The sequence below is a fragment of the Nymphaea colorata genome, chromosome 1 (genome assembly GCF_008831285.2).
Source record: "Nymphaea colorata isolate Beijing-Zhang1983 chromosome 1, ASM883128v2, whole genome shotgun sequence".
NCBI lineage: Eukaryota > Viridiplantae > Streptophyta > Magnoliopsida > Nymphaeales > Nymphaeaceae > Nymphaea > Nymphaea colorata.
The window spans coordinates 9,473,948-9,495,871 of record NC_045138.2 but is presented as its reverse complement, the minus strand read 5'-3'; the positions used below and the strand labels follow the sequence as shown (position 1 = coordinate 9,495,871).

Sequence of the window (21,924 nt, the reverse complement as noted above, 5' to 3'; positions counted from 1 at the left end):
ACCTTTTCTTTTCAAAGCTCCCACAACAAGAGAAACAGGAGAGAGGGAGAGACAGAGAGAGCGGGAGCGCGAGAGATAAGATCATAAGATGCTGCTTTCTCTCTCCGCGCGGTCTGCTTCTCCTCCTCTTCCTCTCATTCGAAATGCACGGACTCGTCATGGAAGCAGCATTCTGGTCAATTGTCGTCTCCGTAATTGTGGTTCTTGGATTCCTCGTCCTTCTCTTTTGAAGACGATAAAGTTTTCATCTCAGGGAGCAGGAAGCAGAGATGAATATGGAGGAGGGGAACGGGGAGGAAGAGGAGAAGAGAAAGAGGAATTTGAGAGGCTCTTTTCCAACCTCAACCAAGTAACCCTGAAAAGAGATCCAGGTAAGCTGCTTACTCTTCTTCTCCAACTTTCGCCTGTTTTCCTCTCCTTTGATTTCTGATTTCGGGAAAATGGGGTTCAAGATGATAGATGTTTTCCAATTAGAGGAAACATATATTTCCGATGTATCCAGAAATTTTATGTGCTTTGGACGTGATCGGTTGAAGATCACCCGCAAACCGAGGTAAATTCAATCAGACAGCCATAGAGAACGGGATTCTGAGCACGAATGTAGTATTGGCTGCCCAGAGGAACCCATGTTCTAGAAAGGAAGGAATAAGCTGGGACATCCCAATATGGAGCGTGAAGCTGTCCACAACAACAAAATGTTGCGAGTTCAGAAGGTGGACGCATCTCTAATTATTCGACCAGTGAGGAATAAGCATGTAAACACTCCCTTAATTGAGCAAAGGGATTTTTTTTATGATGCTTAAAAATTTTAAAATATACGTGGCTTATGTACGATTGTAATATGCTAAAGTTCATCGTTGTCAAAAATATGGTTGTTCCTCCATCATTGATGTTATCTTCTCGTTGTTCTTTGCTTGTTCTAGGGAGCCTGAGCAGTGCCGTCTTTCTGGTTGCTGGAACCACGGTAGGACAGTCCTTACACATCATTTCATAATGAAGAACATTGCTTTGATGTATTGGATACTCATATCAAGCAAATGTTTGTTTATTTTCTGTGTCGTGAGTCGTGACATTTATAATTGTCTATTCTGAAGCATAAAAATGCGGCAGGCTGTTTATTTCCGTTTCTCTTGTTCTACGACATTAAAATTTGTGTTTTATCACGTTTAAAATTCTCCATGATAATTTGATAGGTCGGTGCTGGTATACTAGCCATCCCTGCAGTGACACAGGAATCTGGGTTTCTTGCCTCCTCAATGACTTGTGTATTTTGCTGGCTTTACATGGTAACCTTTTTAATTAGGCATTATGAAGTTATTTCACAGCTTTAGGTCGTGTCATATGTTACCTAGCTATGCCGGCTACTGCAGGTTGTTACAGGCTTGTTGATTGCAGAAGTAAATGTCAACACCATGTGTGAACTTGGTTCTGGCGGTGTTTCATTAGTAATTCATCTATCCAATCTGATTTCCATTCTCTTTTTCTGGGACATTCTTTTGCCTTTTCAGGACATGATGTAGAGCCTGGATTGTTATTTGAAATGCTGTTACCTTTACCTCTGTTTGTAGCTGTTTTGAATCATTATCATCCACTTCTTCAAAAATATGGTGTCAAAGCCAAGTAACTATTCATCTATCAATCTTACCATGTTGGTTAATAACCTATCTGAACGACTATATTAGTTCTGTTTGCTTCCTCCTATTTCTTATTCCCTTGCACTTGCTCAGATGAATAGGTAGAGCTGCAGGAAGGAAAACTTTGCTGGTGTCTTGTCAATTTACCCTCTGTAAACGTCATGACTCTTAAGATTGAATTAAGCAAGCATTTCATACTGTGGCTGCTTAAAAATTCATATTTTCTCAACCTTTTTTTAATAGTCTGATTTGCAGTGACCTTATACCTTATGGGAGAAGCTGTTGCCCTTTTTCATCTAACAACCATTTGGTACTATTACCACTAGCCATGAGCATTTATTTTAGTAATCATGTGGTTCAACTCTTTAACAACTGCGGAAATAGGACGTGACATGAAGACCTTTGAAACTGGTGGGTTCTTTAAAGATTAAACTATGATGTAGAGACATGAATATCACAGACAGTTCTCAATTTGAGGTAATATAACATGAGCACCATCTCAAGTGTCAAAATCTTCTAATGATGGATTTCAAATTCTGCAACTAAGTTTAAGTCAGAATACAATGGATCTAACAACAGACTGTGAAGGGAAAATTATGCAAGTGAAAATATAAAATAAGCAACCAAGATCATACAAGGACATTTGGTAAAGTTGATGCACAATCTTTAGCAGTGACTATATCTGACATTACTTTGACAGTGGTCGCAAAGTTTCTTGGACCATTTGTCATATTGTGTCCATGTGGGTTGCACATGCTAAGCAAAGTGTTGCCTGTAATAGCTTGTAACCTGACATCGATGTCACTGTTGGTTTTGAAACCATGACAGGTTAATAGGTTTTGGTGGAGATAACTGCTTTGTTTTCTTACATTAATTTTGAGCCTTCATGATGACTAAGTTGATTAGGTTGTAACTCCGGCAAACTATTAGATTGAGAAACACTCAACAACTTATTCAAGTTAGATAGAAAATTAATATCTGAATAGAAGGGATGTTTGTTACACCCCATGTATGTGGGGGCACTTAAAAATGTTATTTTAAGGACGTTGAAAAATCTTTAGGGTTTGTAGACTTTCTTGGGTGCAAATTGAAGCCAATCATGGGGTGGGCAGGAATCTGTTATGACAAGCACTTAATTTTGGTTGGGTTGGTACAGTTGGTATGGGGGTGAAGTTCAACAACTCAAACTTATCCAACACATGAAGGGGGTGGATTGTAACACCCAATGTGTGTGGGAGGACTTGATAGTAGTCTTATGTCAAAGATTTTGAAAGCTCTTCAGGGATTTATGTGACTACTACTAGTTGTCTTGATTTATAACCTTGTTTAAGTATGAATTGAAGCTAACTACAAACGGTAAGGATCCATCATAGTGGCACAGTGTCAGTTTTAGACCGATTTGTTACATGTTTCATAGGACATGTTCTTGCGATGCTCTAGTATTTAGTTTTTTTCATAGTTGGTCTTATTGCAGCACTTCTCGATTAAAAGGATCCACAAGTGGAGGCCCTTCACATAAGAACAACAAGGGTCGACTTGGCCATTACTTCTAATCTGCAGGTGATCATGGGTTTGAGTCTAGATGTGATATTAGAAACAATGACAAATGTTCCTCCAATTCTTGTGGAGGATTAGACTGCTTATAAAAGATAATTACATCCCCTTCTTTTTGTCCTTTTCAATTTGCTTACTTCTTGCATCAAGCTTTCCCATTAAATTGTCATTTGTAGTACATGGCACATACAGTCGAGTATGCACTCTTGAAATAGTTAAAGAATGTCATTGTTCAGAATCAAAGTCAAACCAATAGTAAACTTCCCGTGCAAAATGGAGGAAACACCAAAAGTTTTTTTGGACATGTCAGACTTGTTGATCTAAAAAGTTTATTTTTATCGAACTTGTTCTGGTTGTCTGTCGTGTAAGCTATTGGTACCCCATCCAACCTGAGTCATGTTGACTTGGGTACAAAAACTTTTTTGAAGAGTTTGTATTACTTGGCTTGGAGGCTTTGAGCCAGTTCACCTAGCCAGGTATACAGAGCCGTTGCAGACAAAATTTTTGAGAAGCATAAAGTGATAGGCTATGATATACCAAAAAGCACTGTTGTATTGAAACCTTTTGCATTGATAATTCTGCACCATGTCTCTACTAGTTGGGTGCACAATGGATCAGATACAAAGTGAATTTTGTTATGCCCAAATTCTTCGGAACCATTGGATCCACATATGAAAAATTTAGTTCATTCTAGCTTAATCCTCATCAGAAGATTTTATGTTATTATTGCATCCGATAAAAGCTGGCCAGAACATGAATTTCATTAGAAGTGGCAAAAAACAAATTCATATAAAACAAATTCACGCAAGATTTTGAACTGGTGTGAATTGAATCCATTATAAAAAATAACAAATCTGAATTATCAAATCCAAATAAAATCCGAAGTGTACATTGAATGATCTGAGTGTGAGATAGCAGGTTCTATACTCATTTGTATATACTGTTTGAAAACTCCCTTTCACCCTAACGTTATTTTGGTCTATTGCACTTTCCAATAATGTTAAGTTGTTGATTCCTACAGAAGTTTGATAGCCTTATTTTGAGGAACACAAAATCTTTTAAACATGGTCGCATCATGTGTTGAATCTCAATAGGAATATATAATTTAGTGTAATTGAATCCTTGTACTTTGTTTTCTCACTTGAAAACAAGGGACTTCAAATCTAAGAATAGTTAGATTCTAAGATAACATTGCCTAATTTTCAAATGTTTTTTGTTTTAGGTGTCAATGGCAATGCGGACACTTGGGAAACTGGGAGTTCAGGTTGCTTGGTAGGTAAAAGCACCTTGGATGGTTTCCTAATAAGTTGTAATTACAATCATGAGTTAATTAGACATTCTTGAACATAAACAAAAGTTCATAGAAATCAAACCAGTTGTCGTTGATTGCAAACGGATGCTTATATATATATATATATATATATATATATATATATATATATATATATATATATATATATATATATATATATATATATATATATATATATATACTTATAGCCTCCTTTTGTTCAATAACTGCTTGTCTTTGACACACCTAGACATTGTGATCTAAGGGAACAATGATAACATTTCCCACATTTCGCTGATCAAGGGACATGATGAGGAAGAGGTCATTGGACATACACTAAAAATGTCTAATTTCTTTGATACTATCGATGGCCATTAGCTCTTGTATGTCGACCAGGTGTTTGAATGTTCTGGCAATTGCACAATTGACAAGATTGCACAAACGACAAATCCAAATTGTATCTTGTCAAGTGAAAGGATACTTTCTGCGGATAGAACAGAGATTCGTTGACTAATCGTGACCATTAGTTCTTGTTCTTCTCTCATGTGGATGGATGTGCTCTCCATTTCTTCTTTGTTTGTGAATAAGCAATGCAGTCCCTTTCTTGCCTGTCATTGCTGCTTCCATTTTCATTATTTTATATCGTGTGACATCCAGAGCAGTCTTATGCATAGTGTTTTAGTGGCAGTCAAGTCAATAGACTTGTATCTACCCCAATAAATAGGGCTTCTAGAAGTATAGAGGTTAGGTCTTTTATATTTTGTAATATTCCATTTTGACTAATGAAATTTCTGCTTATGCCTCGTTGTGCTTTTCCATTTAGCTCTTTTGTTGTTTGCAATGAAGGTGCAAAATTCTGGTTTACTAAATCTAATTTGGATCCATGAATTTAAGTGATCCAATCCAATCTTTTTGCACCCTTCTTTGTGTAGCTCAAATGGTAATTATGCTGTTGAATAATCAATTTTTTCTTTCTTCCTTTGGAGATGATACTCTGGGCCTTAAGGTAGTGGTCTGCATGATAACATGTACTTGAGTTTTTTGTTAGGAACTGGTTTCCTTAAATTCTATAATAAAAAATCTGCCTCATAAATCATAATAAATATCTCAGTGAATTCTGGAAATAAAGGATAAGAAATTTTTGACTGTTATGAGCACCAAGATTACATCTTCATTTCTTTTTGTCACCTTATATCCTCTTATAGAGTTGTCATATTAGAGGTTTCATGCTATATCTCCATCTTTGCAGCTGTATCCATCTCACATAATTGATTCACTCACTAGGCACACCATTTAATTCTTTTCCATTTCCAGAATCATGCAAATGCAGCAGACATATGTACTTCTGGTTTAATGGCTACTAGCAACATAATCTGTCACATCCCAACCTTTCGACCCTCTCACAATTTTTTTTTTGTTAACATAAAGCGTTGAAGTGTGACGATACAACAATTCAAAAAGAGATGAGCCAAACAATTCAAAACAATGGGGCAATCTTTTATTTATATAATAACTTTGATTCATACAAAATCACTTCTAGGTATATGACAAAAATGCCCCAAACCATATCATTGATGTCTAACAAAAATGAGACATCAATACAAGCAAAGCAAGACGCGTCGGCACTACAAAAACAAAACCCAAAACCTCCCCAGTAAGACATGAGTGAAGCCATCTGCTCAGTCTGCTGCCCCGGGTCCGACAAAACCTGAAAAAGGAAACAACTGAAGGCTTAGCCTTTACCGTATGGCAACAAGCCAGGAAAAATGCCAAACCCTCTCAGGTAGGGCTCAAACATGAGAACAAATGTCAAAACCATCTATCATCATGTCGTGTCAGGGCACGACATGCAAAGGCCACTCAATGGCTACAATAACACAATTTCAATCACATGCAAGGCATGCTTAAACATTTCATTTGCACTCATAAGCCCAACATTCACATGCATATCAATCTCATACATTCAATCATATACATTACACTTTCATTAACTTTAGTGAATTAACAGTTCCTGTGGGTGCAACACAGACACGTGCACACTGCGGACGGCCTACAGCCGAGAGACAACCCCCGTGGTGACCCAGAACAATATGGATCCATTTCACCCGCTGCAGCGGTAGAGCACTCATTCATGGATGTGTGAATTCCAAGAAAAGATACTCAGCCTTCCCTAGGACACCCAGGTTGGGAAGGCGGGAGCCCAACGCTCCAAGCACAACACACAACAGAACCCTGGGGTGTTGCACCGCCTGCGCTCCGAACAGGCGAGACCAGTGGCAAAAGCGGGACGTCTCCCAACACATAGCCACATCCCATTGGCCTCTCATCTCTTATTCATTCATTCTTATCATTATAATTACACGTTCACAAGATGACTGGCTAGCTCATGAGGTTGGTACACTTAACGAGTGCACCTACACCTCCAATTGCCTCCACACGAGGTCTATACACAACATTAACAGTCATTGCTAGCCGTCATACAATACGGGTACAACTACCCTCCAATTCATCCATTTGCATCATTGCCCACGACAATGTGTATGCAACCAAATACAACATTCACATCAATTATCACATCAATCACATCTTTGAAAAACTTAGCCAATCCACAGAGAGTAGTCTCGATCTGCGATTGGCTCGTAGCTGTCCTATACAGTTATCATTCTAGGATGCTTTCTAATGCACAATTGGGGTCGATGAGACGCTAGACTCGATACCCCACCTCATCTGTCCTAAACAATTATCAATTCTAGCATGCACATGCAAATGCGTCACATTTTCAAACCAAACTACTAATAGTCTTTCAAAGCAATTCATATCATATATCAAATCATGTGCATGCATACATACATTCATTCACAAAACAATCAATCAATTCACATCACAACCCTAGGATCCCACAATCCTAAGAACACACATTCACACATTTGCCCCAGGCAGGGATTTGCCTGGAATGCCGCCATACCTGTGGCGCGCTCACAAAACTCTTCAAAATGCCTCGAGCTTTGAATCTGGTAGCTCAAGGTCGACGGGACGTGCCCGGTGTACCTGCAGACATAAACAAAGATAAGATTTCTACTAATTAGCTTATCGATCCAAACAAATATAAAACAAAATCCTTGAGGCACAGGTCATCGCCTCAAGAAGGTGTCGACGGGTAGTGTCGACCTACAAGCCCTCTAATAGGCCACTTACCAACTTCTTGCCGTTCCCACTAAACGTCAAAACCCAATGCTTCGATCAATCCATCCTTAACACACTCTCCCATGCTTTCTATAGTTAAAGCGTCTTCCCCACAAATACTCCCAATATACATGATCTTCTTCAACTAACACCGCAATACGCCCGTTGACAAAAGCTTGTGCCACATGCTCATCAAAACGATTCTAAATCTTCTCACCCACATCAAATCTCTACCATGCTTCCCTATTGCCTTGAAAATCAACACCTCAAGCTTAAAGATCAATATATACATGAATCATCGCTTCTCCAACATAATCCTAAACCTTCCCCAAAAAGCCAAGTCGCTAACATGGCTCCTTAAACATCAAATTCTAACTTCTAGCATGCTCAAACAATAATTATACATGCTCTAACAGAAAATATTCGACAATTTAGGTTTCATTTAGCCTTGCTCACCCCAAAATTAGTGTCCAAACTGCCGCAATGTTCTTAGCAGCTGCCTCAAGCGTTCGAAAGGCCCCCAAACAGCTAGAATCCCTCAATGCTGCCACCACCAATGCCTTCACCCCGCTGCTATGTGGGGAAACAAATGCGTCCTCAAGCTGCACATTGACCAAAAAGCCCTAAACGAGTCAAAAATCGACTAGAGGGAGTTCAGACGGAGTGGAGAGATGGGCTGAGAGGGTAGGGCAGACAGAGAGGGGAGAGACGGTCGGAGATAGAGGGTTCAGACGGTGAGGGAAGTGTCTGCGTAGGACGGTGGAGGACAAGAAGGAAGAGGAAGGAGGAAAAGGCGATGGAGAAGGAGGCGAGAGGAGGGAATGAGAGCTTGAGCAAGGAGGAGAGGGACAACGTGCGTGGAAGGAGGGAGCGCTGCAGAGAGGGAAGAATGCGCAGGAGAGAAGGGGAGAGGCAGACAGAGGGGGCGAGAGAGGGAGCTTACCCGCGTGCTGCTGCCGCTGCCGTCGCTGCTGCTCAACCCACCGCCCTATTCTTCTCTGAGTTGCGGTTGTGGCTGAGGGAGAAACGCAGAGGGGAAACGAGGGAGATGGAGAAACGAGGGAGAAGGGGACAACGTCGGGTTCCTTACGCGCGTGGAGCTCGGGTCCGGGTCTGGACCCTGGCCCCACTCGACCTACAAAAAGCCGAGCGTTACATAATCCCTATAAGAGCCTCTCATGTATCTTCAAAGTTGTATAGGGCAGAAATTTTGAATATGGCTGGTCTTTCTATTATTTGACTATCATTAGAGATTGGCTGATATTTGCAGGGGTTTCATGGGATTTACTTGTGATGTTTGCAATTTATTCTCTTGCAGCTGGTCGTATCTGTTCATCCATTATGCTCTTCTTGTGGCATATGTGGCTCGTTCTTCTGATATCTTGGTGACTTCCTTCGGCATGCCATTGTATGACTTCAAGGCCTTCTATTAAAAAGTTAATAGCAAATGTTCTTTCTTACATTTAAATTGCAATTCTAAAATAATTTTACTAGAAGAATTTGCAGATTAATTGTGCTCAAACATGTAAGGTTTTAAATTCCTGCTTCTGTAAAAGATTGAAATAAGTGGTTCTATCAATTGTGTAGTCTCCATCTCACTAGCTTTCTTTGTGCATAATAAATGAACGAACTTGAAGTAGAACATTTCTTTACCTTGCCAAGTGTACAATGCCTTCCTTTTTTTGGGTTGGGGTGGGGGGCCCAGTCGGGGGAGGGTTGGGGGGGGGGGTGTGGGGTTGTATTTGTGTTAACTGTAGGAATAAATAGTAGAAATGGGATAGACTTTAGTTCTAGTTATCTTAAAGTTCTGCAGTTATTCTATTTTCCATCCCCAAAAAGGTGTCAAATGTTTGAGGTTAATATTCTATTTCAACTTCTTTTCTTAGCTCTTGCATTGGTTCTTGGCAATGTCATGGTGTTAGCCACCGACTAACAAGCTGCTTACAAGAGCAATGCACACACGGATAAAAACCTCAAAACTACACACCCTAATCACCGATTAGGGTTCTCTCCTCCCAGAGGAAATGACCTTCAACTACCAGATGCCTCCCTACTAAGACCTTCTACTTATTTATAGCCTTATTTGGGTCTGACCCAAATGGGATCCAATCCAAAGCACATAATCGCTTACTAACAATACCCCCCCTTGAAAAACACCTTGACCTCAAGGTGTGAGCATGACAAATGAATGCTGACGTCGAAGGTTCCTTCGTTGCTTTCAGGTGGACTGCCAATTGTAAGAACTTGTGTCAATGAGTTTGCATAGTGTAAGTGCACACCTGAAATTTTGCTGCTCGCTCTCAGAAGCCTCCTTACAATTAACACCAGGCAGCACCACAGGTAAATGCAAGCCAGCAGCTGAGTTAATGGAATTTTCATTCCATAGCTTCCTCATTTTGTCATATTTGAATAGCTGCAGGGAAGCCTGCACTTCAGGTTAATGCAGAGCATGAGTTGAGCTGTAGAAGAAAATCGAGAAGATGCTTCACACTTTTTAACATGACCGATCTTGTCTTTTGTCTGATCAGCTTCATGAGGCTCTCTTTCTGTTGTTTTACAAAAATAAGTATAGTGTGTTGACTTGGCCATAACTGAGTGTAGATTTGGATATTTTAGCGACGTCTCCAAACCCCCAAGTTTCTTGAATGGATACCAAAGGAGTCTCTTATACACTCTATCGTAAAATTGGTCCTGCTGTGAGTAACAATTTTGTTAAAAATTGAAGACAGGAAGGTAGCTGCCTCCCGATAACCATTCAATATAACTTGGAAAGTAGAGGACAGGGAGGCGACTTTGACATCTGCCAATTTTCCTTCAGCATTTCCAACAGTGCCTCGCCTTTCAACATGTATCAAGACATTTATTGACTTCACTGAGATGTCATCCATGCAAAAGTCAACTCCAAATTCAAACTGCAATCAAGTTTCTTTGGGTAAGAAAAACTGTATCTGGGTTGATACTTTGTTTGGTAGAGCGTTAATCCACAATAACATCAATCTCAAAAGAAATCCTTTATCTATTGCATGAGATGTATAAAAAAGAATATAGTTGTATGGTCGAAGCCGGTTGTGCATCACTACTACCAAGTGGCACACGTCTTCACACTCTTGGCCACCAACCCATCGCTCGTGAGCATTGGATCCCAGGCCCATATCTTTATTGCTGAATGGAATCAGGGTGGCAATCCTTGTCCCTCTCCAAAACACCAGGGGTGTTCTATTCTTAGAGAAATCACTTATATCTTGTCCTAGCAATGGCTGCTGAAGAATATCAGTCAAAAGCTTAGGCAGCTCATTGACAACATAAACATACATTCGCCAGTTTCTCCATTTCTCTTGTGTAGCATTCATAAAAAATTCAGCACCCACACCAAAGTCCCAGCTGTCTATTTCTCCCTCCACATTCAGACCTCTTGGTGATGTATTGGGTGCAATTAATGCAACACCCTCTATAGAATCTGCAAGTTGAGCCTCAGACTTGATGATAAAGTTCTCCACCGAGCATGTGAGTCCAGACCACCAGTAGAGCACGGGAAGCTTTCGAGAGTCCATAGAGGGAGGGAAGTAGATATAGAAGGTCATAGAGCAACTGAGGGTTGGGCTGAACTGGCAGTACCTCTTGTTGTAACCCCTACTTCCATGCACACCTGGATCTTTTTGTGATGGCGAGCGGAGTGTGGATAGACCCATATATAGTTTGTTATTACCAGCGCTCCTACTCTCCTTGTCGAAGTCTGTCGCCTTTCACAACAGCTACTGCAAAGATGGCAAGCGGCCCTATTGAATTTATTGGTGGAACAAGGGTATTATGCTGCAGACTGTTGGCACCAAAGTAACCTTGCACGAAAGCAGCTTTGTCGTTTGGATTGCCCCGCACTGCTGTTGGTCAGACGTCTCTTTCATGCGCACCTTCCATATCGATCTTTCCAACCCGGCCAGTCTGCAGCGTCCTCACTCCTGTTGCCTCCAGAGACCATCCTTCCTTCTTCTCTAGTTTTTGCGTATGTGCCATCATCACCAGTACCTTCATGGTTAAGTTCGCCAAATCGCTCATCTCTGATCTCACGATTCTTCCTCTTCAATTTGTCGGCATCATCTAGGGTTTTTCCCAAAGACCCATAGGGCACCTCCTCTGCTCCTTCGCTTGATGTGCCGTCATCTTGGGCACCAATTTTGGACCCTACTTGTCTCGATGTCTCCAGAGCGCAACTCAAGTTCTTGTATTAAACCTTTGTCCTATTCATAGGAGAGAGAGAGAACCCCATCGTGGCTGTTTTCAGAGTCAATTGCGGGTACTTGGTCTAGAGCTGAAACCTCAGCATTTAGACCAACGATCTATGTCACATGGGTGTGGGGTGAAGGAAAATTGGGTGCGGGTGCGACGAGAGCATATATATATATATATATATTATATATATATATATATATATATATATATATATGTTATTTGTATACATTTTAAAACTTTCTTTATCAACCTTAATCTCATACAAAATTCAAAGTTTTATCAAATAAAATAAAGGGGGAGAGAGAAGAGGAAAAATAAAGAAAAAAAACAAGAGAAAGAAGAATGGGTGCGGTCAGCAACACCCGATTTGCTTTGATCGAGTCGGGTGCCGTGTTGGGCCGCACCCGCACCTGCATCGGTGCTGGTGTGCCACCATAGTTGGCACACCCGTGTGACTTAGCCGATGACTATTGTTCGACTGATCCCCATCTTGTGACTCCTCCTTGAGTTAGTATAACTTAGTAGCCCCCTTTACTTGCCTTGTTCCTTGCCATGTGTCCATAGTATGTGGCCATGGGGGCTTTCCCCGCTGGTTGACTAGTCCCTCGCATCAACCTTCTGCTTCTTCCTCTTGGCACTCCACCATCTACAGGAAGCGGTGTGCTAGACCTTTCGCCTCCAAACATAGCATATCTTGAAATCGTCTATGGAAGGGACGTAGATGTTGGTGTCACACTTCCTATTTTCTAATCCCCGCCAAATGATCCTCCTCCTGATGTGCTGGAATTTGGACGAAGAATCACTCTGTTTCTAGCCCACCTGCCTCTTGAATTTCTAGTGGTTTTGCAGGTGCCATGTTTGCTGATATGGTGGTCGACGATGTAGGTGACAATCGCCTCATATTTTGATGGCATACTCTGTTTATCACCATGGAAGAGGACTCCGCTCTCTGAGCAGAATGGGAGTGGAGAGCCGTCGTTTGTTTTGTCCACCTCTCTTGAGAAATCGCCTCTAGCTTCAACACTTTGTTGTCGTCTTTGATTTGGTGCTCATTTGCATGACCGATTGTCTGCTATGGCAGGACATGAAGTGGAGGACTAGTGTCTCCATCATACCGCCTTGTGCTAGCAAATCCACGGTCGACATCTCTTTGGTTTGCGTTCTCTCTTAGGGTTGATATATGAGCATCGTCTTATTCAGGTCCACTGTCGGAAGGTTCTGAATCAGTCCTTCGTTGTGCGTGAACTCCCCTTCCTGAAAAAGCATCATCAGTCAGTTCCTTATTGAGGAACTCTTCAAGCATCAGATGCATCTGCCTGTAGTATGCTATTATCGTCTCCTTCATCTCATTCATGCTTGTTTTTTTTGTTTGGTAAATCCTTGCTGATGAAATCTCCTCTTCTCCAATCGAGCATCTACAATGTTTGCTGACTGCACCCTTAGAACAGGCTCTGATACCATTTGTTGGCCACCGACGAACAAGCTGCTTACAAGAGCAATGCTCACACGGACAAAAACCTCAAAACTCACCCACACAGTCCCTAATCCCCGATTAGGGTTCTCTCTTCCCAGAGGAAATGACCTTCAATTACCAGATGCCTCCCTACTATGACTTTCAACCTATTTATAGACTTATTTGGGTCCAACCCAAATGGGATCCAATCCAAATCACATAACCGGCTACTAACACAAATATCGTGGTATTTTTGAAAATATTTTGATATTTTCAAAAAATCAGAAAAAAATATTTATTGCGTTTTTATCGTGATTTTTTCATTTTTCTATTTTTTAGCATCGATAGTATCATTGATTCAAATATAAACTTAAACTAAATTATCTTCGTCATTCTTATTATCATTGAAACATTCCTTTTATCACTGTTATATAGTTTTATTTATGTTTTCCTATTAGTTTCTCATTTATTCCATTTATATCCAATTTTTTAATTTTTAAGTTCCCGAAAAATACAACTTGCTGTTAAAAAACTCGAGAAAAATCTTACTGATAAAAGCCCAAGAATGATATTGTGATAATGATTCTTGGACAACTGTTTGGTTATAATTTTGAATCATAGTGATTTAGCCCCTTAAACATTTTGGAAATACTGCTGGCATGCTTAACATTCTTGTTTTTCAGCAGTTATGCAAATTCAGGAAGAACTAACCTTCTTGCGTACTTAAGTTGAGGAGGTCATATGTATCTGCTATTTGCTTGGTTAAGATCAATTGTAGTTGTGACCTTGACCAATGTCTAGATACAATTTTTGGGGAAATGATGTCCAAAGTTTTTAATCTTTTACTTAAGGGAAGAGGACTGATCCATGAGCGTGTCTTAGCTGTCCATTGTCTTAATGTCCTTCATCTTTTTGAATCTTTTTCTTTTCCTTCAATTTTCCTGTTTGGCCAAATAACTTGCTTTTTGAAATATTGGAAAATCTAGTATTTCTCTTTATTTTCTAAGGTTATTGATTCTGTCAATCATCTATGATTCAAACCAGTGCCACATATTAATATCATAAATAATGAAAACGAAAAAAAAGAAAAAACGTGATATTTTGAAAAAATCGGGAAAAAATATTTATCACGATTTTTTTCATTTTTCTATTTTTTTAGCATTGATAGTATCTTGGATCCGAACGTAAACTTAAAATAAATTATTTTCATCATTTTTATTATCATTAAAACATTCCTATTATCACTTTTACATAGTTTTATGTATGTTTTCCTATTAGTTTGTTATTTATTTCATTATACCTAATTTTTTTATTTTTTTAAATTTTCTGAGTTTTTCTTGAGATTTTCCAAGAAAAAAACAATTTTGCCAATAAAAACCCGAGAATGATATTTGTGACGATTCAAATATTGATTTTTCCTTTTCAGACAGGTAGGAAGACTCTCTAGGTCATGCACTAACATCTTTTTAGCAAAAAATTTGATGTGGTAAACCTATTTCATGTAGACATTTTAGTTTATGTGTATTTCTTTTCCCTTTCACATAGAGGGGACCACATTGACCTGAACCCAACTTGGAAGCATTTGATGATTGAACATGATAAAATTTAATGATTAATCATGATGAAATTGCTCCCTAGAAATTGATCTTCCAAGAGATAAATGCTCCTTTGTCACTATTGTACGAGGCCAAAAGGGAGAAGAGAAGAGGCCGAGAGTGAGAGACAAACTAATTCGATACTTCTTAATTTGCCCTAATCTCATGTTAAAAGAGAATTAGGGTGAGACCAACAAATTACAAAATAAGTTCAAGTTTAAAGCAATTATTAATAAAGAGCTCTTTTTGAAACTATTAAATATTCAAAACACCACCTAACATAAATGTTATTCAACACTCCCCTCAAGCTAGATCATAGATGTTAATCATGCTCGACTTCTCACAACATCTAGAAAACTCCGCAATTGGCAAAACTTTAGTAAAGATATTAGCTGCTTGATCTTTTGAGGCTACATGTATAGTGGAGATGGTTCCCCCTTAAACCATGTGTTAGATGTAATGGCAATCTACTTCAATGTGCTTTGTCCTTTCATGAAATAGGAGATTATTTACAATGTAGGTGGCAGCCTGGTTATCACAAAACATTTTCATAGGTATAGAAGTAGAAATACCAAGGCTATCAGGTAAGATCTATACCAAGTCATTTCGACAGCAGTTTGAGCCATAGCGCGATACCCCGACTCCACACTGGACCTAAAAACAGTATTTTGTTTCTTACTCGTCCAGGATATGAGATTTCCTTCCATAAACACACAAAACCTATGGTAAACTTCCACTCATCAACTGAGCTTGCATAATTTGCATCACTATAAGCCATTGTCACAAAAACGCATTTTTTTTTTGAAAAATAAGACAGCTGTATAAAACGGCAAGTAGACACATATTCTTAGAAAAAAGCCAAAAAATAAAAAACATGAAAAAATACATATTATATGTGTTTTTTTTGCTTTTTTTGTATTTTTTTATTAAATTTTATTTTTTATAATTTGCAAGATTTATTAAATTTTTTATTTTTTTTTAAAATTTGCCAAGATTTTCCCGATATATACAACTTTGTCGTATTATACTCGAGAAATTCCTCGCCGTATAATGCCCGTACACGATATATGTGACAATGCTATAAGCTTCAAGCCTTCAACATCAAGAGATGTGCCTTTTTTGAAGAAAAGGCCTTTGCCAGAGAATGATTTTAAATATTTGACAATCAACATAGTTGTATCCTAATGTGACTTTTTTGGTCCAGTACATGAATTAACTTAATTTTTCTACAACAAAGCTAATATCTTGCCAAGTCATTGTTACATAAAGAAGCTTACCAATCAAGGATCTGTAGGCTTGTGAAGCTATCTCTTCTGATTCATCATCATATAGATGTACCCATGGGTTCATAGGAAGAGTTGCAGGTCTATCTCCTAGCATCCCTGTGTCCTGTAAAAGATCTTTCAAGAACATACTTCTTTTGTGATAACAGTGCTCCTTCTTTACTACAAGCAACTTCAATGCCAAGGAAATACCATAGCTGGCCAAAATCTTTAATAACAAAGTGTTTTTGTAGAAATTTCATTGTTAGAGCTACCTCCTGCTTACATTCATTGAATGTCAAAATAATATCATCAACATACACCACTAGCACAACTATACCTCTAGATCCTTTTTTGATGAACAAAGAATGGTCCAATTGAGACCTCTTCAAGCTACATTCTAACACAACTTTATAGAATTTGTGAAACCAAGCACGAGGACTTTGTTTCAAGCGGTTGACGTGTTTGGTTGTTTTGGGTTATCGGGTCTGGGTCTAGATCTGATCCACTCTGTAGTTTTGTTGGGTTCTATTTATACCTATGTAATCCTATTTTCAGTGTGTGAATGAAAATTTAGTAGAGAGAGAGAGTCTGGCAGCTAGTGGGTGTCAAACCTCCTCAATTCGTGGTATTTTCCTTCAAGTTCCTTCAAGTTGGGGGTTTTTCCACTTTACATTGCTGTTCCATCCGTTTTTTATTTCAACATGGTATCAGAGCCAACAAGTTTTTGGGATTTTGTTTGGACATCCATCGTGTCTCCTCTCGCCGGCGATAGCTTGTTTTGTTTCCCGTCGCCTGCTGTTCGCCTCCAAATGCCCTAGCGTCTAACGTCGCCAACGTCAAGTGTTGCCTGCTCCTCCATCGTCGCCTCCATGCTTCAGCTGTCGCGTGGGTCGCTGGCCATTTGTTCTGCTGCCTGACCTGCTGTCGCCCAGGCTCTCTTCACCTATCGTTAGACGGTGTGTGCTGGTGTCTCTTGTGTTCTCTGCCGTCAGATGTCTCAATTGTGGAGCTTAGGTGAGTCGATCGCAGGGCCTCTGCAGTGCTTCGCCAAGGGTCGCCTTGTTTCTGCGTTTCTGCCAGACGACGCTCCTTGCCATCGCCACTCCCTGCCGGTGCCACTTTCTATTGCTGCAGCTCTCTGCTGTGTCGCCTTGTCTAGCGAGTGCCCTGCTCTGATCAACGACAGCATCTTCCATAGCTTCCACCTACTGCACAGCGTTCAGTCGCTGTCCATTGCCTGAGCTGCCAATGTCCTCAGCGTCTATGAACATCGTCTGTCTGATCAGAGTTGCCTATCCTACTGCTTCGCCTTCCTTGAGCCTCTACGTCACTCGACTCGCTCTGCAGTCATGCGACCCATCTGCTGTGCTGCCTCCTTGTCCTCGTTTCAGCAAGTGACCTCTCTCTGGTATTATCTTCTGTTATTGTTATGGTTTGTTCGTTGCTGCGTGTCTCAGGCATATTTTTCATCGATCCTTGACTGTCAAATTACTGCAGGGATGGCGGAATCAGCCTCCTCTTCTGTTAATACTGACCAGGCAGATGTTGGGGTCCCTATAACTGAAAATATGCCTGTTCAGGTTACTACTATTCGTCTTACTAAGGATAATTATCTTCAGTGGTCCGCTACTATCACTATGAGGATTGCTGGTCGGAGGCGAATTGCCTATGTCAATGAGAAGAAAGTTGAACCTCCTGGGACTAGCCCAACATGGGATACATGGTTTCTTGAAGACAATCAAGTAAAAACTTGAATTGATAACTCTTTTTCTTCTAATATTCAACCTCTTATTCTTCGTAAGAGGATTGCTAGAGAGATGTGGTGCATTTTAGAACAAATGTATGGCCAAATGAAGAAGGATGTTCGTGTGTTGATGTTAATGAACGATGTCTGTGCCCCACGACAAGCGGAACTTTCCGTGACTGATTTCTATGCGATGTTGAAATCAAAGTGGGAAGAACTCGACTACTTCTCCGATGATGCTTGGAGTTGTCCTCAGGACCAGCTGTGTTATTGGACCAAAGAATGGAAGAACAGGGTGTTTGTATTCTTAGAAGGGCTCAACAATGATTTCGAAGGCATAAGGAGTCAGATTATCAATTCAGAGGGACTGTGTAGCATTGAAGATGTCTACTCTCGTGTTGAAGTTGAAGAGCAAAGACGACTTGTTATTACAGGGAGGAAAGAGGCCCATATCTCATACACAGAGAGGTCTGCCCTGATTAGCCAGGCTCCTGTGGGAGCCACTCGATCTTCCCGTAAATGTCTTCACTGCAAGAAAACCGGTCATACTGTAGAGTTTTGTTGGGATTTGCTGTTAAGTTTGTACATATGGATCAGGTCATCCAGACCCGACCCATTTGATCCACATGCCCAACACATCATGGGGGATGGCATACATGTAAATCTTATTGTTATTTTGTGTATTTTATGATGTACCCTAAATCGTGATTAGTATATAATGATAACAAGAGGCAGACGTCATTTGTTGCTGCTCTCTTTCATCTCTCTCTTGCTTGGACGTGCAGCCCACTTCTCTCTTCCTCCTCTTGCATCTAAGTTCATTCGGTGATTTGGTATTAGATATCAAAATCTTGCATTTGCATCATGAAAAGAAGAATGGTCGTGGGAAGTCTTCTAGCGAGAAGAAGCCTAGTTCTGGTGTGACTGAACCTAGTGGAGGAAAAACATCTATCTCTGCTGAACAGATTCGTGAGCTCCGTGTTAGAATGTATGTATCCCAAATGTATACATATATATATTTATGTATATCACATATATTAGTCATCTAATATATGCTTTATATGTATATATATTTTATATCTTTTGGGTACTTAGGACACTTATGTAATTTTTACTTTGTTTATGTATCTTTTCTTTTAGTTTATTTTCTGTTTTTTCCCTTTTATCCCTCTCCTTTTTCTGTTTTACCTAGAGGGAGACTAGTCCCAATGGCTAGATTTCTAGCCATTGGGACTGCCTCCTTCTTCTCTTTGGCCCTCTCCTCTATAAATAGGGCAGCTTCTCTATTGTTTCATATGACTTTTTAGCCTATTTATGTATCTCTTATTGTGATTAATTCAAGTTCTTCTTCACCTTTTGTTTGAGGGCTTGTGAGTTTGACTTGTTGGTGGAAGCTTCAAGGCTGATTTACTTGAAGTATTTGTCTCTTTGGGCCTAATTTACATGGTATCAGAGCCGGGTTTTGGCTATTCATCTTGTTGTCCTTCAGTTTGAAGTTTCAGCTTTTACTCCTTCTTTGGAGCCGTGAAGCACTCAAAGTGCTCGACGTTATTGCTAGCTGATTATTGACACAAGAAGGTGCTGTTTTGCTGGCCTCTATTGGTGGTAAAGATTGTGGCGGAGGTGTTATTTTGCTGGCCTCTATTGGTGGTGAAGATTGTGGCTGTTTTTCTTCATTTTTTCGTCATCTCAAACATACAAGTGTTATACAAGAAGAAGGGTGACTGGATTCTTTTATTGTCGTGGACTTCTTCTCACGTGGCAGCCAGCTTCGTCATAACTTGTAAGTGGAATTACCTTGTTGATTTTGATCATGGATGACAAAGTCTCATCTCTTCCATTTCCCAAACTCTCATCAACAAACTATATACAATGGGCTAGAACTATGGAACATTTTATTCGTAGTAAAAGCCTTTGGGGACTAGTTGATGAGACAAAACTTGAACCACAACTAGTCCTTACTAAAGTTGTTGATGGAAGAGCTATGGAATTGGATGGAACCGAAAAAGAAAAAGTAGTGGCAGAATACAACAAGAAATGAGAAGAATGGAGTGTTGGTCATCACAAAATTATTACTTGGATCTTGACTTGTGTTGACAAAGCTACTAACTGGCAAATCTCTAAATTAAATTCTGCCCTAGAAGTTTGGGAGTATCTAAAGAAAACTCATATTTGAGAGATGTTGCTTATATGCATCATGTTCAACTCAAAATTCACAATCTTCAACAAGAAGATAGATCCATTAAAGATTATGTGGTTGAAATGGATCAATTGTATGATGAATTAAGTATTTTTGAACCACATTGGACACAAGAACTTATTCTTAGAGAAAAGCAAATACAACGTGACAAGTTTTACAAGTTTATTATAGGTCTTAGACCTGAATTTGATGGTGTTAAAACAACTTTACTACATCGCTCTAAAACACCATCTATGAATGAGGCTATTGCGGAGCTTCAAATGGATGAAAATCGTCTTTGTCTTGATAAAGAGAAAGTCAACAATGTGCTTGCCACATCTAGGCCGGGGGCCCATTTGAGACCTTATAGACCTTCTCACTTCAATCGTACAAATGAAGGACCAAGAAGAAAAGTTATTTGCTATCATTGTCAAGAAGAAGGACATACCAAGCCAGGATGTCCAAAACTTAGAACTTTTGACAAAAGAAGCAATGGTGCGGCTCCAATTCAAGAAGAAAGAAAAGAAGCAAGCTCATTCCAACTTGACCAACTCATAAGTGCTCTTCAACCTTTTCTAAAGGGAAGAGGCACACCTTCAACTTTGGGAGCTACCGTGGCATCTACTTCTTCAAGTAAGTATTCTTGGATTATTGATTCGGGTGCATCTTTTCATACGACTCCTTGTGGATCCCTTCTCACCGAATGCACTAAAAATGATTCTTATTTCTTTGTGAAAACGACGGATGATACTTCTCTTGAAATTGATTTTATTGGAAATCTTGACCTAGCTTTTGGATCCAAAACTTTAAAAGTACCTCAAGTAAGACACATTCCTAAATTAAGTTTAACTTTATTGTCTTGTCCGTTTCTCAAATAGCCGACCTTGGTTTTGATATAATCTTCTCACAATCCAAATGTTTGATACAGGGCCGAGTATCCAAGAAGACGATTGGGGAAGGTTTTAGAACAAAAGATCTCTACTACATAGACTTTTTGAACCTTTCAAGACCATCTTGCAATATCTCCAAAGAATGTGACATTCAAACTTGGCATCAAACATTCCAATATAGAAAAAATGTCTCATCTTCCCTTCATGGAGAATTTTTGTCAAAAGAACTTTGATTGTAATGATTGTATTAAGGCTAAAATGAAGGCATTACCTTTTGATAATATAAACTTTACTGCCCAAAAATCTTTTGATTTAGTGCATTCGGATGTGCGGGGACCCGCTCCTATTATGTCAAAAGGAGGATTATTGTACTATGTGATCTTTATTGATGATTATTCTAGGCATACTTGGGTTTAATTTTTCAAACATAAATTGGAGGTTTTCACCAACTTTAAGAATTTCTACAACATGATCTATACCCAATTTGGCTCAAATATCAAAATCTTTAGAAGTGATTCGGGAGGAGAATTTATGCCAAATGAATTTCAACAATTTCTAAAAAAAAAAGGCATCGTTCATCAAAGATCTTGTGAAGAATTCTTGCAGAAAAACATTGATCTCTCCTATGTTTGATCAGAGTATCAGCTTGGTGACTTTTTCACTAAAGCTCTTGCTGCTACCAGATTCAAATTTCTCATTGGCAAACTTTCGGTTATCACACCGTAAGTTTGAGGGGGGGGGGTGTTAGAATGTATGTATCCCAAATGTATACATATATATATATTTATATATATCACATATATTAGTCATCTAATATATGCTTTATATGTATATATATTTTATATCTTTTGGGTACTTAGGACACTTATGTAATTTTTACTTTCTTTATGTATCTTTTCTTTTAGTTTA

At 39.4% G+C, this 21,924-nt stretch overlaps 1 protein-coding gene across 6 annotated transcripts in view; it reads left to right on the top strand.

Annotated features, from left to right (window-relative positions):
* Positions 1-9: 9 nt before the first annotated feature.
* The window catches only part of LOC116246216 (uncharacterized), a 33,915-nt gene continuing 12,000 nt past the window's right edge, over positions 10-21,924 (top strand). For 2 of the 6 annotated variants that reach the window (XM_031617969.2, XM_031617968.2), the window contains exons 1-6: positions 10-371; positions 924-964; positions 1,194-1,286; positions 1,371-1,445; positions 4,411-4,460; positions 8,981-9,070. In XM_031617969.2, coding sequence (XP_031473829.1) covers positions 89-371; positions 924-964; positions 1,194-1,286; positions 1,371-1,445; positions 4,411-4,460; positions 8,981-9,070 — 632 coding nt within the window. In that variant the 5' untranslated portion in view covers positions 10-88. The remainder of the gene's footprint in view (positions 372-923; positions 965-1,193; positions 1,287-1,370; positions 1,446-4,410; positions 4,461-8,980; positions 9,071-21,924) is intronic. The other 4 variants (XM_031617971.2, XM_031617967.2, XM_031617970.2 and 1 more) reach the window with 4 other exon arrangements.